This window comes from Epinephelus fuscoguttatus, linkage group LG7 (genome assembly GCF_011397635.1).
Source record: "Epinephelus fuscoguttatus linkage group LG7, E.fuscoguttatus.final_Chr_v1".
Lineage (NCBI taxonomy): Eukaryota > Metazoa > Chordata > Actinopteri > Perciformes > Serranidae > Epinephelus > Epinephelus fuscoguttatus.
In genome coordinates this window covers 40,829,885-40,853,309 of record NC_064758.1, presented here as the reverse complement: position 1 = coordinate 40,853,309, position 23,425 = coordinate 40,829,885, and the positions used below count along the sequence as shown (strand labels likewise).

Here is a 23,425-nt window from a genome sequence, read left to right as displayed (position 1 = left end):
GAAACATATATATATATATATATATATATATATATATATATTATTATTATTATTATTTTATTTTAAGTCAAATACAAAGTCAAGTACAAAGGTACTTTTTATTTTATATACTTTCTATATTTTTATTTAAAGTACATTCTGATATTAATACTTCTGTACTTTTATTCAAGTTAAACAGTGTTTCTTCCACCATTGAAGTAATGTACGACGTGCTGACGTCACAGTCAGCGAGCTGTACCCACCCACCAGCGATCACGTGACAGCTCAGTATCGCTGTCATTGGTCCCTGTCACCTGTCAATCATAAACTCACCACGTGGTTGATAATAACATGGGTGGGCTCGAGGGGGCGGTGGAGGACTGTCAGCGATGATTTGGGAACATGAAGTCACGTATTAATGAAGTGAAGTAATGATTCATACCGCAGGTTGAAAGAGTGCGTTAGAAAAATAGCGTCAGTTTAACAGGACAGCTCGAGAGGTGACCTTTGGTTTGTGTGTCCGTGTGTGTGTGTGTGTCCGTGTATGTGTGTATGTGTGTGTGTGTGTGTGTGTTTGACAGAGACCCGGGGAGGAGCAGAGACAGACACGTTAGCTAGTTTAGCTTAGTAACGGTAGCCATCAGGAAGAGGTGTCACCGCCGCCTGCCGCACCAACAAGGGGACAAGGAGAGCCCGTCTGTGGTCATGGCCGCCCTCGGTAACTCCGGGGCCACTTCCAGTCCCATGGTGGTCCTGGCTCCGAAGACTAAAACGAAGAAGAAGCATTTCGTGCAGCAGAAGGTCAAAGTGTTTCGAGCCAGCGACCCCGTCCTCAGCGTCTTTATGTGGGGCGTCAATCACTCGGTGAGTCAGTGCAAGCTAACTTAGCTTAGTTAGCTGTTAGCTGTTAGCACGCGAGCCTGCTGCTGGTGTTACAGCGAAATCTGTGACCCGGCAGATTCTGTGACGCCACAGGATCAAACTGTAGTTATAGACTAATGTTGGGGCTACATGTCGACAGATGGTGTGCTCCGGATATACTGACCGGACACAGACACACCTGGACACACGTTTACACCTGTCAAACAACAAGCAGCACCTGGATATGAGGTCACAGTTGTTGTTTAAAATGCTATTAAAATGCTATGGATATTGGTAACAGCTATCAAAATTCAGTAAGGGGCAGTGCTAACAAATGCAGTGTTCATTTCCTAAATTACTGTACTTTACTTCAGTACAATTGTAAGCTACATGTCCTTCTTATTCTATCATATATTTCTGCTCCACTACATTTTGGAAGCTAGTATTGTACTTTTTACACCACTGCATCTATTTAACATCAATTACCAGGTACTTTAAAAGTTTAGATTTAATAGTTATTGACTAATAAATTGCAATTGATTATTAAGAATTACTCAGCAGTACATGAAGTAGTAATAATATGCTCCACCTTTACCACCTGCAATGATTTACACATTAATGCAGCTATAATTACACTAAAAAATATAATACACATTACTCCAAAATGGGCCATTCTGCATAATCAGTACTCTTACTTTTGGTACTTTAAGTAGCCTATATTTTAATGCTAATACTTAAGTACTTTAACTCAGTTTTTTTGTGCAGGACTTTTACTTGTTACTGCTTTTTTTACTTAATAAAAAATGCGAGTACGTCTTCCATCTAACGTTACGGTCTCAGGTGTGTACATGGTGACACTCAGTTTGAGTTTCAGTGAAGAGGCCAAGTCAGTATTATAGATAATGCTTTCAAAAATACAAATAGTTTAGACTAGATCTGCAGTTGATCGACAGAATATGAATCTGCAGCATTTGCAGCTTGTTCCTTTCTGACATCATAGTACATAAAATATCTCTTAGTTTTTAGACTATTGGTTGGGAGGATTGCGGCGGTATCACAGTACACAGTCGCCTAATAAACCATTATTATGTTTTTGAAATTAATTTTAATGACCCTTAATAGAATGACATCATAAGGGTTTTTTAGGTTGCACAAAGGATTTATTACAGTTGAAACTTAATAACATGGATGACGTTTCGGTACTAGACCTTCATTAGATTTTTTTTGCCTGATGAAGATCTAGTACCAAAACATCGCAAATTAATTATATATTGCAAGTTAGACAGTGTGCGTGAGTCCTTCTGCAACTTTTTGGTCTTCTCTCTCCAACGCACCTGTCTTGTTTAATAGATGTGCTAAGTGTTTCCTTTGTTCTAAATAAAAAGAAATAAAATGGAGGTAAGATTCACCATCTGGTTGCATTTTTTTCTAATACCGTAGATAAGCAAAATGTTCATAATAACTGTCAAATTTCATATTACAGTAACCCTTAAAACCAGTATATTGTTGCAACCCTATTGGTCAGACAAGACATTTGACGACATCACCGTGGGTACTAGGATGGACATTTAAAGTGTGTTCTGACATTTTAGAGACCAATCAGTTAATCAAGGAATTAATACAGGGCTGCAAAAAAAGAAACCCCAATACAAGGTCCCAAAGCCAAATGTGACATCTTCATATTGCTCGATTTGTCCCGTCTACAGTTCAGACCCTCAGTATATTCAGATTATGATGACAAAAATGAGAAAGGAGATAATCAGACGCATTTCAAATTGACTGTCAAAGTACTATCTACTAATTGTTGTAGCTCAACAGAAGATCACTTGATGACATTTAACATTTCTCGCAGCCCTATTTTAGACTTTTGTGCTGTTTAATGGTCGTCTTATAGCAATTCCTTTTCCATCTTTCAGATCAATGATCTCAACCAGGTGCCTGTTCCTGTGATGCTGCTGCCCGATGACTTTAAAGCCAACACTAAGATCAAAGTCAACAACCATCTCTTCAACAAGTAAGACACAGACATGAGTAAATACTGAAGCAGGATTGGTTGAAATGTGAATAAATAAGACTCATGAGGAAGTACCAGACACTGTCTTGTCTCCTGCTATTCATAAACAGATGAAGTCATGACGTCTTAGTTGGACTGTAGAGTTTAACTGGTGTTTTGGTTTATTGGAAATTTCTCAAAGAGTGTGTGAAAGATTTGTTTGTGTGCCAGCCTCTTCTCACTTCCCTACCTCTTCCCGTTTTGCAGAGAAAATCTTCCAGGACATTTCAAGTTCAAAGAATACTGTCCTCAAGTCTTCCGTAATCTAAGGGAACGATTTGGTATTGAGGATCTGGACTATCAGGTACGTGTCTGATTTACGAAAAGGATGTATCATTATTTCTAAATAATTCTAATTTGAATAAGAAGGTAGCTGATCCCTACACTTACCCGTGTGCTTCATGTTCTCCAGGTTTCGTTGACCCGCAGCCCCCCGATGAGGAGTGCTGATGACCAGGGAGATTGTCTGCTCCTCAACTCCTACGACCGAACACTGGTCATCAAGCAAATCTCCAGTGAGGATGTTGCAGACATGCACAGCATCCTGTCTGAGTACCACCAGGTAAGATCTGGATGGTCGAAGGAAGAGTCTGGCGATGTTCTCTATTTTTCTCATTATCAGTAAATCTCATGAAAGAACCAAAAACCAACAATGTGTTAATTTGGTGTCTATATTATCCTGTCCTCTCTGTGGCGCTCAAGACTTGTACTGTGAATCTTTTAAATGCGTCACAAATATATACGTAAATTTAGGGCTGGAGGGACAGCTACACAGAATTTAATCTATTTTAAACCTGCTGTAGTTTTTGGGGGCTGTTGCGATTCCAGGTGGTAAGCTGACTCTGGCTATCTCGAGTGACTCTAACAGTCGCATCTCCGAGAGGAACAGATGGAAAAGGGTCTCTGAGCGCTGATTTGAGCTGATTTGAGCCATTCTGTTTCTTGATGAGGCGTTACCTGTCATGAGAGTTGAATCCTCGAAGGGAGTCGACTAAAAAGTCTGCTGGTTCTGCTTTGTTCAGTCTGTTTCTATCTGCTGGGTATCGGACACTAACTAGCCAGCTGTCCGCAGATAGTATGGTGTTGTCATGAAACACAATCAGCTGCAGTTTTTTGCTCTGTCTCTGCTGAAACTGATTTTAAAAACTGGGTGTCCATGCTCTACTTGAAGCATTTGGGATATGTGGTAACATATATTTTGTCCGCTGTGCAGGTGTTTTCCATGAAAGACGTTTCAGTCAGGTGTTAGTGTAGTCTACTATAAAAATTAAATTGTCAATCATCCTCAAGCTTTTATTTTTTTGGCCGTGTCACTCAGCTCTGGTTTTCATTGTTAAAAAGTAATGCTGAATTCCCTTTAAACAGCTGGGTGTTGTAGTTTTTAACAAACATTAGTTAAACAAGAGGAAAATAGTGCATTTGTTGGGGACTATTTTCTACAGCAGATTTATCCACGTGGTGCACTAGGGAGTATTCAGGGCTTGCCTGGGTCCCGACATTAGAATCCACCTACTCCGAGTTGACCGATTCATCTGACATCGTAATATGAAACAGTGATTTCTCAATTAAAGTAAAAACCGACCAGTGAACACCACTGGGGGACTAACAATTAGCCAATCAACACCACAGTTGAGATTAACCAAGCTGTTTTCAAGCAATAGGCAAGTTTGAGAGTAGTCTCTTCCACAGACGCCGATGACGTCAGCACGCTGGCTGACTCTGTCGTCTGTGGACATTCCAATAGGAAAGTTGTAATCGAACTAAGGCTGGTTCCCAGCTGCAATGATATGATTGCATCCAAATCTGTGTACTTCCGTACTTCCTCGACCAACGGCTGATTAGCTTTGCCTTACACCCGCCTACACCAGAATTCCTGTTCCCCTAATTGTTGTCCATAGTACAACAGAAAAGGAAGTGTTCAGTGCATCGCAAGAAGAGATTAAAATGGATATGATTTCATTTGATTCAGCTATATTGCAGAGCTGCAACGTCTCTGTTACATGTAACACACGTGCTGTGCCCATGGCAACGCCGTCACGTGGTCTGGATATCCCCGCCTATTTCTATTACAAAACGAAGGACTAGCTGTGAAGTCATGCAAAAGTGGACAGTGATACTCTCACGAGATTGAGTTGGCCGCAGTTTTTAGAGCGTGGTGCTGAAGTTGCTTTCCTGCAACTGCAAGACCCAGGGCGTGATGGGAAACGCCCGGCTCTCACATGATCTAACAGCTGATTGGTTTAGTGACTCAACAATATGACGTGTTAGATAAAGATTTTTATTTTTGTTGAATTTCAGAGATTGGTGAAGTTTAGTCATCAGAGACTTAATACACTTATCATAAGCTATACAGAGTCTACTGTATATTGAGATTGGACTGTTTTAATTTAGTATCACAAAGACTTATGGTCAGTGGGGTTTGAGGATTCTTATAATAACATGTGTACAGATGTGAAGCCCTGACTGTATCTGACTGATCTTTAATGAAAGCTGTTGTCTTGTGTTTTTTTCCTCTGACAATATTAACCTTATAGTCAGACACAATTTATTTAGCCTCTGTAGTTGAGGGGACAGGTCAAACTGATATGATGCTGATTTACAGGAGAATTAGTATAAAATGGAGGTTGAACCATGAACAGAAATTACAGACCGCCTGTAAAGCATTTAAATAGGCTACTTTGTCATAATTGTTAATTAACTAGAACACTCGGAGGCTGTGAACAAACTGATATTTGGTTCTGATAACATTTTAAATAAAGTGGCATCAGATCTTCTGTCACTTCCTGTAGAGACTGTAGGCTGCTGGAAAACTGTCTGACTTTACTTAGGCTTTCTGTCACCGTCTCCTGCTGCAGCTGCCCGATCTCGTCCACTTTCCAACTTTCATCTCAAACTAGCCTAATGTCAAACGGTGTGCCGGAACCAATTAGGAATGACGACAATAATGGCAAGCACTATAGGTGAGATTTTCGCTGCCATTGTTCTAAATCCACATCATCCTGATATTGGCCGGCATCTTAGTTTGTTTTTACTGTACTCTGTTCCACTCTTAAAACCTCAGTAAGGCTAGCAAGTTGGCATGACTGTGCATCAGCGTGGACTTCAAATGATGTTAGATTGAGGAGGATATGTGGGTCTCCAGTGATTGGTTAAAGAAAAATGAATCCCTTCCCCTTCGCAGATTGGTTAGAGTAGACGCAATGTCAGACTGAAGATGAAAACACACTATAATGAGTTGACAATTCTGTCTAATATCAGGCAAATTAGGGGCAGTAGGAGGATGTATATGTGAGTGAGTAGAAATAAAACTACAGTATGTGTGTGCTCATGGAAAAGAATATCACTAGACAATATTCAGAGCTCACACATGACCTGGATTTGAATTAGATTTTGTTCATGTGCTGCAAGATTATTTATTATTCTTGTTAACTGAATTAAATCTGGACCCAGATGTGGCAAAGAGCTGGGTGACATGAATTTGGGAATAAATCACAGCTGATGCTGCCGCGAAAATCAGGCTATAGTTAAACTGCTCTCTGCTCATTCAGTTACGCACTCCGTCATTCATTAAAGGTTTGACTGTCGGTCTCCAGACGTGGTAACATCACACACAGAGCCAGGATCACTCACCTCCCGTCTGCTTCACTGAACTGTGTATAAAGCTGCACATCTGCGGCTCTGTGTGTCCTACTTTCACAGAACATTCTCTTTAACCTTTGTCGGGACCTTTTGTTAGCCAAAACCCTAAAAAACCTGAGTTCCTATAATGAGCACTTCCTGGGGGATTTTTTTTTTTATTTTTCTGCCTCTTAGGTGAGGGAAGTCGACCCAAATATGACTATTTTTAGATTTATACATCTTGCGGAGAGCAGCACAGTGGTACAGTGAGAAGGAAGACGTGTTCGAAGACGGCAAACATCTGTCCTGCTGAAGTGTCCCTGAGCAAGACCCTAAATGTGGCTTTAAGGTGCCTCTCTCCAAAGTGAACCTGACTGCTGACCTCCCTGTGGGGAAACTGAGAATACAGACACAACAAAATCCCTCGTCATCAAGGTTATAACCCCGCTGTGCGCTGGGAACAAACACTCTGTTATGTGATTGCTGGTGTATTAAAGATATGCAAATGCTCATATCGACGCATCTGTGTTCATGTAAATAGCAGAGTACATTTGTAGGAGAGATAAGAGTGAGGTGACACACTTTCACCTCTATTTTGTTTGTTTCTGTGAGGCTTTATGTCAGATTTGCTGCCCAGCCGTGGTATCAGCGCTCGTGTGGATACTTCAAAACTGGGTCTCACTTCGGCCTAAACACACCACTGTGTAAACTTTTGGCTGCTTTGAGCTCCTATTGGAATGTGCAGCCTGTGGTTATGCAGCCTACATAGAACTGGGAGGGAGATGAGGAAAAATGGCAGCTCTGTTTCAGAGTGTTTTTTAATTCACATGGCCCTGAATGAACTCATTGTTATCAGAGCTTCTGCGTTGGCGTTGCACAGTTTTCCTCATTCATCATCACAGTTTGCAGGTTGAATTTTGTTGTATCAGTTTTCTTGTCAACATTAACTTTGAGGTGTGTGTTACTGTTTCATATTAACCAAGTGAAATACTGAATTACTTAAATATCTTTGTTTTTCAGCTGCAAAAAACTGAATATTGAGATACTAAATACTAAAAGTTTTAAGCCTGACATGACTGCTGTGCTGCAGAGGGCTTTATTATTGTTATACCTTTGGCTTTGAGGCATTATTTGGATGAGTATTAGGTGTTTAGGATGAGATTTTGTGTTTTTAGGCAGGTGTATGGATTTGATCTTGAGTCCAGCTTCAAACAAACATTTCTGTATTTGCACTTAAATAATCTAATCACAGCCTCTAAAGACCAGATTAGTTATGTTTTAACCACAAAATGTTGGCAATTTTTCAAGCGATTTCATTTTCGAATTTCCAATGTCAGAATAAAACCATGAGAGTTTCACCTCAGTTGGTGCGCTCCCCTGATCTCAGTTGTTTAGTGTTAGGTGGTCATAAGCTCAGTCTGCGCTGTCTTAAGTCAGTCTTTTTCATGTCTTGATGTTTCAATAAAACCAAACAAACATAATATTATTGTGAGTTTTTAGTCTTGACCATAGACCGTATATAAAGATGGACATTCGATCTCCACTTACCCCAACTGTGCAGAAGTGAAGCTAAAATATTGCGGATATGGCCGCTGCCATCTTGCTCAGGTGACGTCATTTGGAGTCAAATGGTGTTTCTCAAAGTCAAGTGAGGCAAGGCAAGAGTCCTTCCTACCATTCAGTGAACACACATTGGACGGGCTAACGAGTATCCCCAGGTGTGTGTCATTAACCCTCAGCGGACTGAGAGGGTTTAAGGGTACTGTGATAATTTTGGACTTTGCACTCTCTAATGTTGTTGTACAATTTTGAAAAAATGTCAGCAGTTTCTTTCAGAGTCACATGACTTTTCGGGAGAATATAGTTCTGCATTATACTTTCAAAAACAAACAGGTAGGCTCAATGAAACGTTTAGGGCACATCACTGCTGTAAATGATTGAAATTTTTAAAGTTTTTTTAGGTTTATGTACTGTATCAGGTTATTTTAAAAATCTCATTATGTGGCAGTGGACACATTGGAAAGTGCAAATTATGAGGTTTCTGTCAGTATTTTCATGCTTGTATGATAAAAACTTGTGGAGACATTAACCCAAATAAATTACATATTCATTTAAATCCTGCCAAGCTGCTGCAGGTTTCATTGAAGAGGCCCTGCCTTCACTTACAGGAAATTGTGTGCAAAGCATTGTGGGGATTTTATACCCGCGGAGGATCCACACGTGCATTCTGGGAATTTCTCTGAAAGAAGGGCTCAGTCCTTGGTAAAAATCCAGAAGGATCCTTGATAGAGATGCACCGATCCAGCATTTTCAGTTTCGATACCAAACCCGATGCGGTGGCTTTGAGTATCAGCCGATACCCGATACTGATCCGATACCATGGTTGGCCGAAAAAGCTGTATACCTTTACATGTAGAACAGAAAAGACTAGAGGCATCAGGCATTGATGACTACACAGTTCTTTCCTAAGATGAAATGAAACAAGATGAAACAGATTAATGCAATGATGAACTATTTATTTTTAGCAAAAATAAACAATTGTGCAACAGCAGTTGAAATAGTGTGAAATGCCTCCACAGCAGATTCTCTCCTTCGCTCCATGACGTATGACGTAGCTCGCGTCGCAATAGATTTCAAGGGAAAGGATCGCCTCAAGTATAGGTTGCATTTTCCGATACCGGATCCATCTATTTTGATGATATCGGGGCCAATATTCGATCCAGATAGCAGATTGGTGCATCCCTAATCCTTGACATAGGAACAGTCCTTGGTGGAGATCGATGACGTAGCGTCCTTCAAATTTGGCCATTTGAGAATCCTTCCTTGACTTTGAGAAACAACCAGTCTATAGCAGTGGTTCCCAACTGGTGGGTCGCGGTCCAAAAGTGGGTCACGGGCCCATTCTGAATGGACCACAAGTGATTCACGAATCTGTCAAGTTTATAAACAACCACACTTTTTTTTTTAAGTACAGGGATTTTCCAGCACAAGCTTTTATTTTGAAGTGCCGTTTCCTGTTGTAGAGTGAGTGACTAACAAACAGCATCACAGAGACAGCAAACAAGCTCATCGACATGGCCAAACACAAGTATGACGCTGAATATACCAAACTGTGTGGAGCTTGAACTAATGACTAAGGAGAAATCTGGACCCTGTGGCTGTACGAGTTGAGAATCACTGTTCTTTGGTCTTGTCTCGTGCAAATACTGACGTGAACATTGTCAACCATCAATAATTGCGCTGTCTCCAGCACCAAACAGCAATTAACATGCGTTAATTAGTCCATTAACATGGAAAGAGGCCCAAGAATGTGAATATTATATTATATTATTGGGTGATAAATTGTGCAAACTGTTCAAATTTGGTTTATCTTCATGGATTATATAGATGCCGACTTGACGAGAATACTGTCGACATATGACGCCTTTGATCTTGTTTCTAGTGCGATGTGTTTTTGTGGACACATAAGTCATTATTAATATGTCATATTTCTTAAAGGGAGCTTGGTGTAAGATTTTCTCCAGGAGCAAGATGGGAAATAATCTCAAAAGGAATTTAATTGTGACTAAAAACTCACTTGACATGTGTCAGGGTGTCAGACTTAAGTCTCTTGTAGTGTATGGAGGGCATGGATCAGTTATGTGCAAACCTTTTGTTATAAACCTTGAGCAGAAAGCATTAATAATGTTAATTGAGTTATTTAGTTCTTGTTTAGTGTTAATCTATGTGGTAAAAGATTTGAAATGAGAATATGTATTACAATATGTAATTTTGTACTGCTATAAATGACAGACGATTGATGTTTAATTAAAAGCTAATTTGCAGATAAAATATAAAGATTGGAATCCAACTAAATAAACACCTGCAAGAAAACTAAAAGGGATTGCTGTCATGATATAAATGATTTGGCAAAGCATGTACTTTAAACAAATATTATCTCAAGGTGCAGTTTGTGTTTTGTCGTATTGCACCACCCAGGCTACATTATTCACATTGCAGACTCTGCCGATGATGCTGGGTTGAAGGCACCATTTGTGTAGCTGCGTTGTGCTGTTGTCATTTTCTTTTGTGTAGAGCTGCAGTGATAAATAGATCACAGCTAATCGACTGGAAAATTAAGTTCTTCTCAAGCTAGAGGGCCAAATATTTCCAGCCTCTCACTTTCAGGATTTGCTGCTTTTCTCTGTTGTCTGAGATCATGAACTGAATATCTGGGACAGACAAACATTTTGCAGCATTTTGAAAAGGTCATCTGAGGTTCTGGGAAACTGCGATTGGCATCTTTTTGTAGTGCTTTTTATGCCTCCCTGCCAGCGACAGTCGTGGCCGGAGATTTTGTTTTGGGGTTGTCTGGTTTGTCTGTCTCATTCTCATGAAAGAGATTTTCCAGCAACACCATCAGGGAATTTCTTCAAATTTAGCACAAATGTCTCCTCAGACTCATCGATGAACTGGTTTGAATTTCGTCGTCAAAGGTCACTGTGACATCATAATGTTCTGCAAAAATACTTTTATGGCCATTATTCCACAGCATGACTCAGGAACAGAGGGGAGACATTTGGTCGAATACTGAAATAGTGACACTAATTTTGGGTGTCCATCTTGAGACTGTGCTCATTATATTTTTCTTTTGTGCTGCGAGGTTGAGGATGTGTGTAAAGCTTTCATGTTATAGAATTTGTAGCTTCTGTACAACAACATCCACAATTAAAGCGCTGTCTTCTGTCATGGTGACAACTTTTCTGTTCTCTGTGGTTCCTCTGGTCATCCACTACAGGCACATTGGTTCTGCTGGTATTGAGCTTCAGGTTATTGTCGTTGCACCATGTGATGAAGCTCTCTATTAGTCCTTTGTAGTCCTCTGTAAAATAGTCTCTAAGAGAAGCCAGCATGTTTCTCACTTGAAATTATTCACAGGAATCATGTCTTCAATTTTGTGCCGCCTGTTAATGACGCTGTGGGCTAATGGGCATGTAGCTACTTCCATGTTTCAGATGATACGTCATGTTTGTAGTCGACCAATGAAGATGAGTTTACATATCACCTTGGGTTCGTCCTTCACCTTCTCAAAATGATCCCACACTTTGGATTTCCTGCCCGACATGTTATTAACTAGCCTGTGGAATAACCGCAGGTACCAGCCCTGGAAATTAACCTGACTCCTGTCTGACTGCTGAGGTTTCGATTTATTTTGACAAGGTGCAGCTCCTAATAGAGTTTCATGTTTGCGTTTTTTTTTTGTTTTTTGTTTTTTGTTTTTTCCTGCAACTAAGCGAGCAATTAAATCTTTGCGACTACCTTTCTGGTCGACTTACGTTCGGTCAACTTAACATGTAGGCTTCTAACATGTTTCGCAGACTGGGCGAGGCGGAGGCGCAGTGCACCTGCGCTTTGCCAACTGGGTGTGGCCAGGCAGATTTTGCAAGTTTGGCACACTGTGCGCGCTGGCGCAGCTACTCCTCTATCCCACCTCCGTCCCTCCTACCTGCGCAAGTCGGAAAGAGGGAGGAGAGAAGGCGTGGAGTGGGTTTTAGACACATCACACCAATCAAATGAGCCCCTCTCCTCGCCCTTAAATGCGCCACACGAAGGCGTAATGAGAGTTTACTCAATTCGCCATGGCAGAAGAGAGCAGCAGCGTCAGACGGCCAGACTTCTCCCAGGAGGAAACTGATGTTTTGGCCTGGGAGGTCCAAGCTCGCAGTGTTGCAGTGACAGAAACATGATACCTGAGGTTTCACCAGGGCTCCAGGATAACCCTGAGGCACTGTAGCTGGGGATAGAGCCTGGTCTGTTGGGGTGTTGAGGGGTTTTCCACTGTGCCAGGAGCCCAGGGGTTAGAAATTTAAAAAAAAACCATGCATAAAACAGTGTTGAGACAAGAAGAGCGGCGTCTTTTTACATTCTGCCCAGTGTGTTTCAGGGGACACTGAATTAGGTCAGTCTGAAGTTAGTGTCTATTTTAACTGACAGAGCACGGCTCAAAGTTTAACCTGGATACACTCAGTAATTGCTTTGCGTTCAAAGTGACCTTTAAATATGACCAGAGGTAAACCTGTAAAGGGACAGTCCACCCCAAAATTAAAAACTTCATATTTTTCCTCTCACCTGTAGTGCTGTTTATCCATCTACATTGTTTTGGTGTGAGTTGCTGAATGTTGGAGATATCAGCTGTAGAGATGTCTGCCTTCTCTCCATTATAGTGGAACTAGATGATACTCAGCTTGTGGTGCTCAAAACGCCAAAATACATTTTAAAAAAAACCTCACCAGCAATATCTCTTCCCAGAAATCATGAACCGGTTACTCAAGATAATCACCAGACTTTGTTGTGAGCAGTTTCATGGAGGAATTAGAGATGCAATGATTGTGAAATTCTGGGCTGATACCAATACGGATGTTTGAAATAACAATTTGGCTGCCTGCAGCTAACATTAACCATCTCTCCTCCCACTGATGTCAACTGCTGCTGCTGCCATCATTAGTTATTAGTCATACTTCTTCTGTTATTATACACATATGATTATTGTCACACATGTATACTGCCAGATATTAATACATACTTTCAACATATTGTACCGCAGTAACCAGAACTATAACTATAATATTATTACTTTCATTAATGTTGTTGTAAGCTACTGTCATTACCTGCATCTCTCTCTCTCTCTCTCTCTCTCTCTCTCTCTGTCTCTCTCTCTCTCTCTCTGTCTCATTGTGTCATGTGGATTACTGTTAATTTATTATGCTGATCTGTTCTGTACGACATCTATTGCACGTCTGTCCGTCCTGGAAGAGGGATCCCTCCTCAGTTGCTCTTCCTGAGGTTTCTACCGTATTTTTTTCCCCGTTAAAGGGTTTTTTTGGGGAGTTTTTCCTTATCTGCTGTGAGGGTCTTAAGGACAGAGGGATGTCGTATGCTGTAAAGCCCTGTGGGGCAAATTGCGATTTGTGATATTGGGCTTTATAAATAAAATTGATTGATTGATTGATTGAACTCAGATTTGTTGTTTACGATGTAGTGAGTTCACTGCGTCCTTGTGTCCCGAAGGTGTCCTGGGGAAGTAATCGGTTCATTCCAAACACATTTTGTATCGTCTCCATGATGATGTGACACCATTAGTCTCGAGCCCTGCTTTTCAGCCTCTGCAAAATTGATGTAACACAACGGATAAACATCGGTCACTGCCATCAGGGGAATGACAGGCTGATGGCAGGCAACAAAACGAATATCAGCCTGTACCGACGTGGCCGATAAATTGGTGCATCCACCTACCAACTGTATCAAGGCTCAGAGGGAATCATGCTCTAGAACTAGCTAGGAACTGAGCTATCTAACTTTACAGCTCAGCCGAGGACAACACCACGAGTGTTTACAGTTTCTCCCATGAGTAGATGCATTCTTCCTCCTGCATGATGATACAGTTTGCAGGTATAGTTTGGTAAAAAGAAATTTGTTCCTACGTGAAACTGCTCACAACAAGGTATGTGGATTATCTTGAGTAACCGGGTCATAATTTCTGGAAAGGAACATTGCAACTGAGTTTTTCAAACATATTGCTTTTGGCGCTTTGAGCACCACAAACTGAGTACCACTCACACCAAAACAATCTAGACTGATAAACAGCACTACAGGTAAAAGAAAAATATGTGTTTTTGATTCTGAGGTACTGCCCCTCTAAGATTGTTTTCGTATTAATCTTTCATCTGTCTGTTACTCTTTTACTCTGTTTAACCATCTGTATATTTAACACTGAGGCTGCCCATGCCAAAGAATCCACTCTCTCTACCTGCCATGCAAATTCACAGTTGTTTCCTCTCTGCAGCACATAGTCAAGTGTCACGGCAGCACCCTGCTGCCACAGTTCCTGGGCATGTACCGGGTGAGCGTGGACAGTGAGGAGACCTACCTGATCGTCATGAGGAACATGTTTAGCCACAGACTGGTGGTACACAGGAAGTACGACCTGAAGGTGAGGAGGAACTGCACGCACATCCTTATTCTCATCTCTGGTTCACAAAGCAATGAGGAAGTTATATAGCAGTTATCTCTAACACGGTCCAGAGATGGTTTGGAGTCAGGAGATTGTTACCTTTTTCTCTCAGAGCAGAAGCAGTTTCATCCTCTCCTGTGTTTCTGTGTCACAATATTTATAACAGTTTATTCTTGCAGGGCTCTCTGGTGTCTCGTGAAGCAAGTGACAAAGAAAGGGTAAAAGACACATCTCACTTCATATCCATTTTGTATCATGATGTGAGGCTGTCTCCTCTTTATGTCCCGTGTGTCCTGCTAAAGATTTATTTTACTCCTGAAGGTAAAAGAGCTTCCTACCTTCAAGGACATGGACTTCAGGAACAACATGCAGAAGGTGTATGTGACCGATGAGCAGAAGGAGAAGTTCATGGAGAAACTCAACAGAGATGTGGAGGTAGCTGACCTTTTACATGTCTTTTAATGTGAGGCCTCGCTGTTGTTGCACACCTCCACCACACAGAGGCAGCAGCAGCACATTAAGGACGCACCACTCCTGTGATGCCATTTTGGCAGCAGGAGGATTGAAGTAAAATTGATTTACTAATAAAGAAGGCAAACTTAGATATCAAATGATTTGATTGAACATAAAATGATTTGTAGATTACTTGATTCGTCAAAGATTAATCAGCAACTATTTTGATCGTTGTAAAAGTCATTTTTTAAGCACAGTGCAAACAATTAACAGGTTCCAGCTTCTCTTAGGAGTGTGCGATACGGACAAAAAATAACATCTCGATATTTTGGGGGATTTTGACAATAACGATAATTAGACGATATTCTTTTAAATATGTGTTTTTAACAGAGTTATAGCTCATTAATTGTTTCTCATGGATGATATTAATGGACACAATGTTTTAAAGGAAAAATGTTCTTAACATTTCTTGCTGCTTTTTTACCCGCTCGCTCTGTTTGACTCTGGTGACGGCCTTTTGTAGCGTCAATTCCGGGTCCATTTGCAACTGTTCAGATAGGCGTTTGTCCCGCAGACTCACCACAAGCCTGTCCCTCACCATCTCATCATGTAGAGCCCCGTAATCGCAATGCTTCGCCAGGCAGGCAGTGCAGCGCCGTAATGAAACTGCCAGCCGTCTTGCCCATTTCTTGATGCCGCTGATTAAATTTTGCTCTCTCAAGGATCACATTCCTGCGATTCTCTTTTGCTTGTGTTTCCAATCCAGAAGCAGTGCGGAATCTGTTGAAGCGTTTAATCCATTTAGGCCAGTCTTCAGCCTTGAAGGGGAACTTTTCCGGCAGGGAGACTTGAAACTGTGCCATGTTGCCGCTTCGTTTAGCTAACTGTGGCTAGGCTAGGTAGCTCCGTAGATGGTCTTCCATTACTGCGAACTTTCCCGACATACAACTAGACACTTTTGCGTGTCGCTATATGCAGACTAAGTCACTAGTACTGTCGCTCGCATCTGACTTTACTTCTGACACCATGTTCAGTTATTTATTGGTACAACCGCAAACCACTCATGAACCACGCAGGCTTCAGGTACTTGAGCAACCCGTTAATTGTTCCCCTGCAACACAATACAGCAAGAGTTCCCACCTGACAAGCTGGGACCTATCACTACAGTTGACCCATGTCTTCCGAAGCTGCTGGAGCATCTGTGGGTGGTGTTGCCATGTTGTCTCGCTAATAGTTTGTTTAGCAGCAGGCTAACCTGCCGGGAAGGTGCCAGTGAGAGATCATGTGACCACCTAGGCGTACTGCAGCGTGCTGCTGCACGCAAGTTACGTAACTCTTTTTCGGTGAATGTGTGGGGTTTCAACCTGGTTTCAACGTGTTTGCAGTTATTTTTGTGAAGTCATTTGCATACTCGATAACGTAAATTGGCACATCGTTAAAACAACAATGACGATATTATCGTTAACAATATATATCGCCCACCCCTAGCTTCTCTATGTGAATTTTTCAAAACTACTATTATTGCCTTATCTTTTCCTCGTACAGTGAATCAGTGTTCTCCGTGAACCTTGTTGTCAAACCTTCTTAATGCAGTCCCTCTTCTGTTTCCTCCAGTTTCTGGTGAAACTGAAGATCATGGACTACAGCCTGTTGCTCGGTATCCACGACGTCGGTCGAGCTGAACGGGATGAGGAGGAGGGTGAGGAGGTGTCCAACGAGGAAGAACTGGAGGCGGAGAACGGCCTGGCACCGGGCGCTACGGTGGGCTCCTATGGCAACTCTCCGGAGGGAATCGCTGGTTACATGTCTTCCTGCAAGCCTCTGGGGCCCGGGGAGTACGACCCTTACGTGGATGTGTACGCAGTCGGGAGCTGCCCAGGTGAATACTTGGTTCAGGTTCACAAGATAAGGACTGAAACAACATGTTTTAGGTAGGGCTGTTTTTCCTCCTTTGTTCTCAAAGAAAATCCTGTTCACACAAGCACTGTTATAAAAAAATCTCCGTCCAAGTGAAGACACAAAAGCACAACTGAAGAGGTGTGGAGAGCTTGCCAAACCGACAGATGGTGAGGTCACCCTAACCTTAAAGCCAAGCTGAAAAGAAGAAGATGTTGACTTATCAGAAGCCAAAAAAACAGCTAGTACCAGAAGTCGTGTTGTGGGAGTGTTGCATCATGTCACAGTGACCTCTGTAGCGGATTCTGGCGCCTCTGTTTCTCAGTATAGTCGAAGAGTAACTGTACATTTATGTGTCAACATGTAAAAAGTCCTGTCCTAAGAGCCAGCACTTCATTGGTTTGTCTGCAATTCCACAAATATCTCCTAACCTGCTATGCTTCACAAAGGATATCATGGCGCGTTGCATGCCTAAGGTTCTCCCTATCCACACATGAACACTGCAGGTTGCCCTAGGCAGCCATTTTGATAAGCTGCCATTCAGTTCTTCTTGATCTTCAAGTATATGTTTTTAATATTTGCTGCAATAGAGATATGTAAATATTGCTGTTGCAGTCAGAGGGTGGCACAGTGGTGCAGTGGTTAGCATTGTCACCTCACAGTAAGGTGGCTCCTTGTTTGAATCGGGGGTTCCTTCTGTGCAGAGTTTGCATGTTCTCCCCATGTCAGTGTGGGTTTCCTCCAGGTACTCCAGCTTCCTCCTACAGTCCAAAGACATGCAGGTTAATTGGTGACTCTAGGTGTGAATGTGAGTGGATCATTCTAATAAAAGTTAGCATGCTGTAGTCCTTTACTCCAATCCTCAAAAGTTTTATCTGCAACTATTTTGATAATTGAATAATTGTTTGAGTCACTTTATAAGCAGCAATGCTAAGAATTTACTCCTGAAATGTGAGGATTTCTCTCCGTGATATATCGCCATAAATGGAATACATTTTGGGTTTAACCTACTGGATGCTGACATTTAAAGACGTCTCTTTAACAATTTACAAACATTTTATTAACACAATATTTAATCGATTAATCAAGAAAACAACCTGCAGATGAATCGTTATTTGTAGCCCGTCCAAAGACAGAATCTGTTTTAAATGTTCCTTTGAAGTCTTCGACACGTCTGTTACAATATCATCATCTGTGTCATCTGGAAAATAATGATACACTTTAATAGGCTTTGATATTTATTTCTTACCAGGGAGCTTTAATCTCAATGATACATCAGGACTGTCACAATACAATCCTGTCAGTACAAGCCCAATACAATAACCCTGATTGTTCTCTGTCTTTCATCTCAGGAGCCCCTCAGAGGGAGGTCTATTTCATGGGCCTGATTGACGTACTCACTCAGTACGACACCAAGAAGAAAGCCGCTCATGCAGCAAAAACTGTCAAACACGGGGTGAGTAGCGCCAGAGAGGAAGGAAAGAGGTGGAGGGGCTGCCGTCGGGTTGTTGAAAACACTCAGCCGTACCTGCACAGAGGCCAAACGTTTGATGTTCACTCTGGTGTCATGTCATGAAACGATATACAGATGTTGTTTGTGACCTCTCTTTGTCTCCATCTCCTCTCTTTATGTTGCAGGCCGGTGCTGAAATCTCCACAGTCCACCCCGAGCAGTACGCCAAACGATTCCGCGACTTCATCTTTAACATCTTTGCGTAACACTTGGCAACGAGCGCCGCCATAAGTCGATCCAACTGAGAGCTAAACGTCTATTTTACCATTGACCAAAAATAGTATGCACACACAAATCGCTATTTAAAGACGGTGATCTGAGGCGAGACTACTTAACATTGTAGCAACATGATGTACTACTTCTGATGCATATATTTATTTTTAAGATTTAAGATGCGTTTCTTATAGATATTAAGCACTCTTTAATGGAATAACTCTGGAGCATTAGGGTACATGGAAACAAACTGCTGTTGATCAGTGTTAGACCACATCAGTGCGAGATCAAATATCATTTTCTTTTTTTGTTTTTTGTTGTCAGTCACTTTGCTCTGGTTTCCCAGGCATGAACTAAACTTACCGAAGGAGTTTGACACGTTTGAAAAGTGCGCTTATTTGCTTTCTTGCCAAAAGTTAGATGGGAAGATTCATATCAATACCGTGTGTGTCTGTTAAAGGTTTCCTGTGGAGTTTTTGACCTGTAGTAGTGTTTAGAGTCATATCCATGTCCCCATTTTGTGTCTCGTACGTGAGGACGCATATGCACATAGTCTCGCTAATGGTGTCACACTGCTCCACTGATCTACAGTGGTCATTAATACACTAAGATATGCAGCAATGAGGCAGCAAAGGAAGTGAAAAATAAGACTGTTAGCAAGTGAACGATGCAGTGAACTTACTAACATGCTACTTAGTGGGCTGAAACAGGAAGTGAGATTTTTTTGTACATATGAAACCAGTATTTTGTGAAAAGCATCCTATTTTCGGTAAAACGTTACAGTATGCAAACGCTACGCTACACTGGCACACATGTCACACAATGCAGTAGGGTAGTGACGACAATGTTTATGACAACGGACAGCAGCGGAGGCAGCTCTGTAACGTCAGTAAGTAATAAATACCTCTCTGGAGGTGAATAACGGTGGTTATAGCCTGATGTGCAATTAAGTGCTGCAGGGATGACGTTTTTCTGGAAGTTGGCGTCGCTCTGGTTCCCTCATCAAAAGGCCTGTGGGATTTTTATATTGGATTTTTGAATATTGCAGAAAATAAACTTTGCGTCAAACAAAAGTTTATGATAAAAACTAACATCATATAAGACTACCCAGGTGACTGCTTCCGTATTGTGCAGCTCATAGAGAAGGCGTGTTAGAGACTTCTGCCGACCGATCTGGGTACATCAGTTTTAGGGCTCCATTTACTTGAATGGGACTAAATTATTTAATCGTGCAGCTCTTCTAGACTTTCCAAATGCTATGGGACCAAATCCTGCCAGTGAAACGTCATTTTCCTGGGGGTTGTGATGCTCAAACAAATGTATCCGCTGATTTACAGATGTCTCTTTTGCCATTTAAGTCAATGGAATAAAATATTTTTGGGCCGCAGGGCATCGTGTGAGTGACCCAGAAGTTCCGCTGTTTCGCCATTACGAAAACTGGCTTCAAATCACGGTGCACCTCCTGGAGGCCTGGCAGGAACTAGGTAATTGCAGCTCAGTACATCCTGTTTATGTCAGGCCCCCCTTGCTACCAATTTTTTCCAGTGACCACTCGTCGTATTGCAGTGAAAAGAATCCCCTGTGGCCCAAAAAGCATTTTCCCCATAGAGCGCCATTATAAAAGAGGTGTCTGTAAAAATGTTGACAGGACACCTCAAACTGCAAACAAGGTCAATTATGAATCTTTCTATTCTGACTTTTGTGTCCATAGAGGTTTTATGTTTGTAGAACTTTCCTCAAGCTGAGCAAAGCGATTCAAAAATCTGTCATCACATTGTAAAGTCTTTGAGTCAAATAGGAACTCATGGGTGGGGCCAGCGGGAGAAACACTACTCCGCATATTCAGTGGGCCGCATACTGTGGAATTAAACCTGGAAGCTGGAAAACATTTTTTTGGCCTATGCACCAGGCGAGCAACTCCACTGGAATGAATATGCACCATCTTTGAATCCGATATTTATGCATTACTATAAAGCTATGGTTAATTTAAACAATAGTTTGTTGAACGATGGTACACATGTTGGATATGTAGTGCATAGTATGTGATTTTGTAGTGTAGAAGACTCCACAGGATCCCCTTTATAAAGTGAAGCTATAGGAGGACCAGGAGATGCTATGCTAAGCTAGTTTAGCCTAGCATAAATACTGAAAACGGGGGAAACAGCTGGCCTAGCTCTGTCAAAGGGTAACAAAATCCTCCTGCCAGCCTCTAAAGACGACAGTTTGCAGTTTATATGATGTTATGTGCATGACTTGTACTTTTTACATCTTGGTTTTTGTACAGATTAATCAAATAAGATATAAGATGCTAATTAGTGAGCTTTAGAGGAGCTATTTGGCAGAGTTTTTATCTTTAAACAGAGCCAGGCCAGCTGCTTCGTTGTTTCCAGTCTTTATGCTAGGCTAAGATAACCAATGTTTCTGTCCACTCATCTGACTCTTGTTGAGAAAGCAAATAAACGTAGTTCCTAAAATGTGAAACTTTTCCTTAAATCCTAGAATAATCTTTAATGGAGATGGGTATTAAAAAATGGTAATAATGGTAGTCTAGACTTTGCATATTATTATTGATCTATTGAAGCAGGCCATTTGAATTTTTAGTGTGCCAAATGTGTGGGATCAAAGCTTTATCCGAGCAGGATTTGCACTTTGCAAACGGTAAAATCAGCTCTGTTGTGACCAAGCGGTTCAACGAAACACAATTCGAATGAATCTCCACCAAAGTCTTTGCTAAATTTAAAAGTTAATGTACAGAACAGCCTTGTCAAGGGTTGGATATTAGCGTCATCCACCTGACTAATACTGGTAAAATATGCAAGTGGCTGCAAGATGTGCATCACTCACCAGCCAAAATAATTTATTGAGTGGCCGGCAGAGTTTGGAATCCACCGGCCACAGTGGCAGGTGGACAATGAAGTTAATTTCCAAACCTGTGGTAGATGTGTGGTGTTAAATAGAAAGCATATCAAATCACTTGGCCTGTAAACATGTTGGGCGGCCCTGCATCTCTCAGCTACCACAGCCTGTAAGGAAGATGTGGGGTGACTGACCTCGGAGCATTTACCCACAAAGCTGGGCCCATGTTAATGAAGTGACTCGTCCAAATGTTCGGATCAGTCCTGCCTTTTTACTGACATACCTTCATGTGTCGATGTGTGATTTGACACTTTCTGAAAATGAGCCCTTCCATCATTACTCTGGCGAGACTCCTTTTTGAACATGGTGTAGTGTTTGTGCATTAAAAAGACAACTGTGCGCTCTGTGAATCATTGTGGTAGGATAAGACTTAGATATAACAATAGAACTATCGTCTGTGTATCGTGATGACATTTGAGATTTAGTGATAACCAGAGTACTGTGGTAAACGTCGACAATAACACTACATTTCAGTAGCTTCTGCAGTTAGCCTTAACACAGTGACATGATACAGCATTCCTAAACACTGGCAAGGCAGCGTAGATACAGTTCACTCTGTATGATGCCTCATCTCCTCGATGATTGCACATGTTGTATTTTTGCAAATCAGCTTTTGGACCAAAATATATTTTACAAAGAATTTCTGAAAGTTCTTTGAGTCATTATTGTTTGGAACATGGGTGTGTGTGTGGGTGGGGGGTGGGGGTTGGGGGTGTGGGTGGGGTTGGGGTTTGGGGGTGGCGGTGTGTGATGACACTACCAATTTTGATGAAATTATGTGCAAACATTCATGCTCCCCAGATGACGAACCCCACTGACTTTGGTGACCTCTGACTCTTCCTTTAGCGCCACCAGCAGGTTCATATTTGTGGTTGTATGTAAAATTTCTGAACAGCTTTTTAAAGGATTGCCATGAAATCTGGTTCACATATTCATGTCCCCCTCAGGATGAATTGTAATCACTTTGATGATCCCCTGACTTTTTATCTACTGCCAAACTCAGGTCAAAATATTCATTTCCAGTACCTTTTTTGTTTTTACTAAATACCATGGACCCTATAAAAGAAGTGGATGTAGACATTGTGACATCACCCATTAGTTTGTCATGCTGTTTTGATGCTGTGAGTTCGACATTTTGACCGTTGTCATCTTAATTTTTGGTGCCAGAAATGTCCATGTTTGGACCAGAGTGTCTGTAGGTCCATAAAAAAGTCTTCAAATGTCTTATATTCAATTTAATAAATGTTAGGGCCTTAGACGATAGTTCATTCATTCATTTTCCATAACCGCTTATTGTGTTAGGGGTCGCAGAGGGGCTTGAGCCTTTCCCAGCTGACATTGGGTGAGAGGCAGGGACTATCACAGGGCTGACACATAGAGACAGACAACCATTCACTCTCACATTCACACCTACGGACAATTTAGAGTCACCAGTTAACCTGCATGTCTTGGAGAAAACCAAGCTTACACGGGGAGAACACGTAAACTCCGCAAGGAAGGGCCCTTCTGTGTGGCCTTAAAAGTAGTAATTTCTAATGTTTGAAATCTTTAAAGGTGCTGAATGTAACTGGGTGAAAGATAGATGATTGCAGACTCTCACTGAGTCCCAACCCAAAGTGTCATCAAATACTGACGCTTTGGGTTGGTGGTTTGGTTAAAAATACATTAAAAAGGTCTAAAAAAAAAAAAAAAAAAAAAGCTTTAAATTTGTGCTTTTGTAGACACTCTGTTTGAGGGTAGAGCATTTAAAGGGTGAGGACACAATCTGCACACAGCCTGTCACTCAAAGCAGCCTTTATAACAGTTAACCAGGTGGGTTTTATAAAAATTCACTCACCATATGGTCGTCATGAACAGGGGAATTGGCTACAGGGACCAAAACCGTTTTGGCACAAGGCTGTACACGTGTCTATATCTGCTGTAAAGTTGGGCA

The 23,425-nt window shown here is 41.5% G+C and overlaps 1 protein-coding gene across 1 annotated transcript; it reads left to right on the top strand.

The window, feature by feature from the left end:
- The first annotated feature begins 332 nt into the window (after positions 1–332).
- On the top strand, positions 333–22,134 carry pip4k2ca (phosphatidylinositol-5-phosphate 4-kinase, type II, gamma a). The gene is made up of 10 exons (XM_049580201.1): positions 333–843; positions 2,757–2,854; positions 3,101–3,197; positions 3,306–3,455; positions 14,334–14,480; positions 14,681–14,719; positions 14,823–14,936; positions 16,569–16,833; positions 18,203–18,306; positions 18,489–22,134. Exons 1-10 carry the CDS (start codon positions 685–687, stop codon positions 18,567–18,569), a joined length of 1,254 nt encoding a protein of 417 aa, XP_049436158.1. The 5' UTR covers positions 333–684; the 3' UTR covers positions 18,570–22,134.
- Positions 22,135–23,425: the final 1,291 nt, after the last annotated feature.

What these genes read in the sequence shown, in the direction of transcription:
- pip4k2ca (XM_049580201.1), top strand. Translation starts at nt 685, where the DNA reads ATGGCCGCCCTCGGTAACTCCGGGGCCACTTCCAGTCCCATGGTGGTC. An exon ending in TGTGGGGCGTCAATCACTCG is followed by an intron (nt 844 to 2,756) that starts GTGAGTCAGTGC and finishes TCCATCTTTCAG; the next exon opens with ATCAATGATCTCAACCAGGT. An exon ending in AACTCAACAGAGATGTGGAG is followed by an intron (nt 14,937 to 16,568) that starts GTAGCTGACCTT and finishes TGTTTCCTCCAG; the next exon opens with TTTCTGGTGAAACTGAAGAT.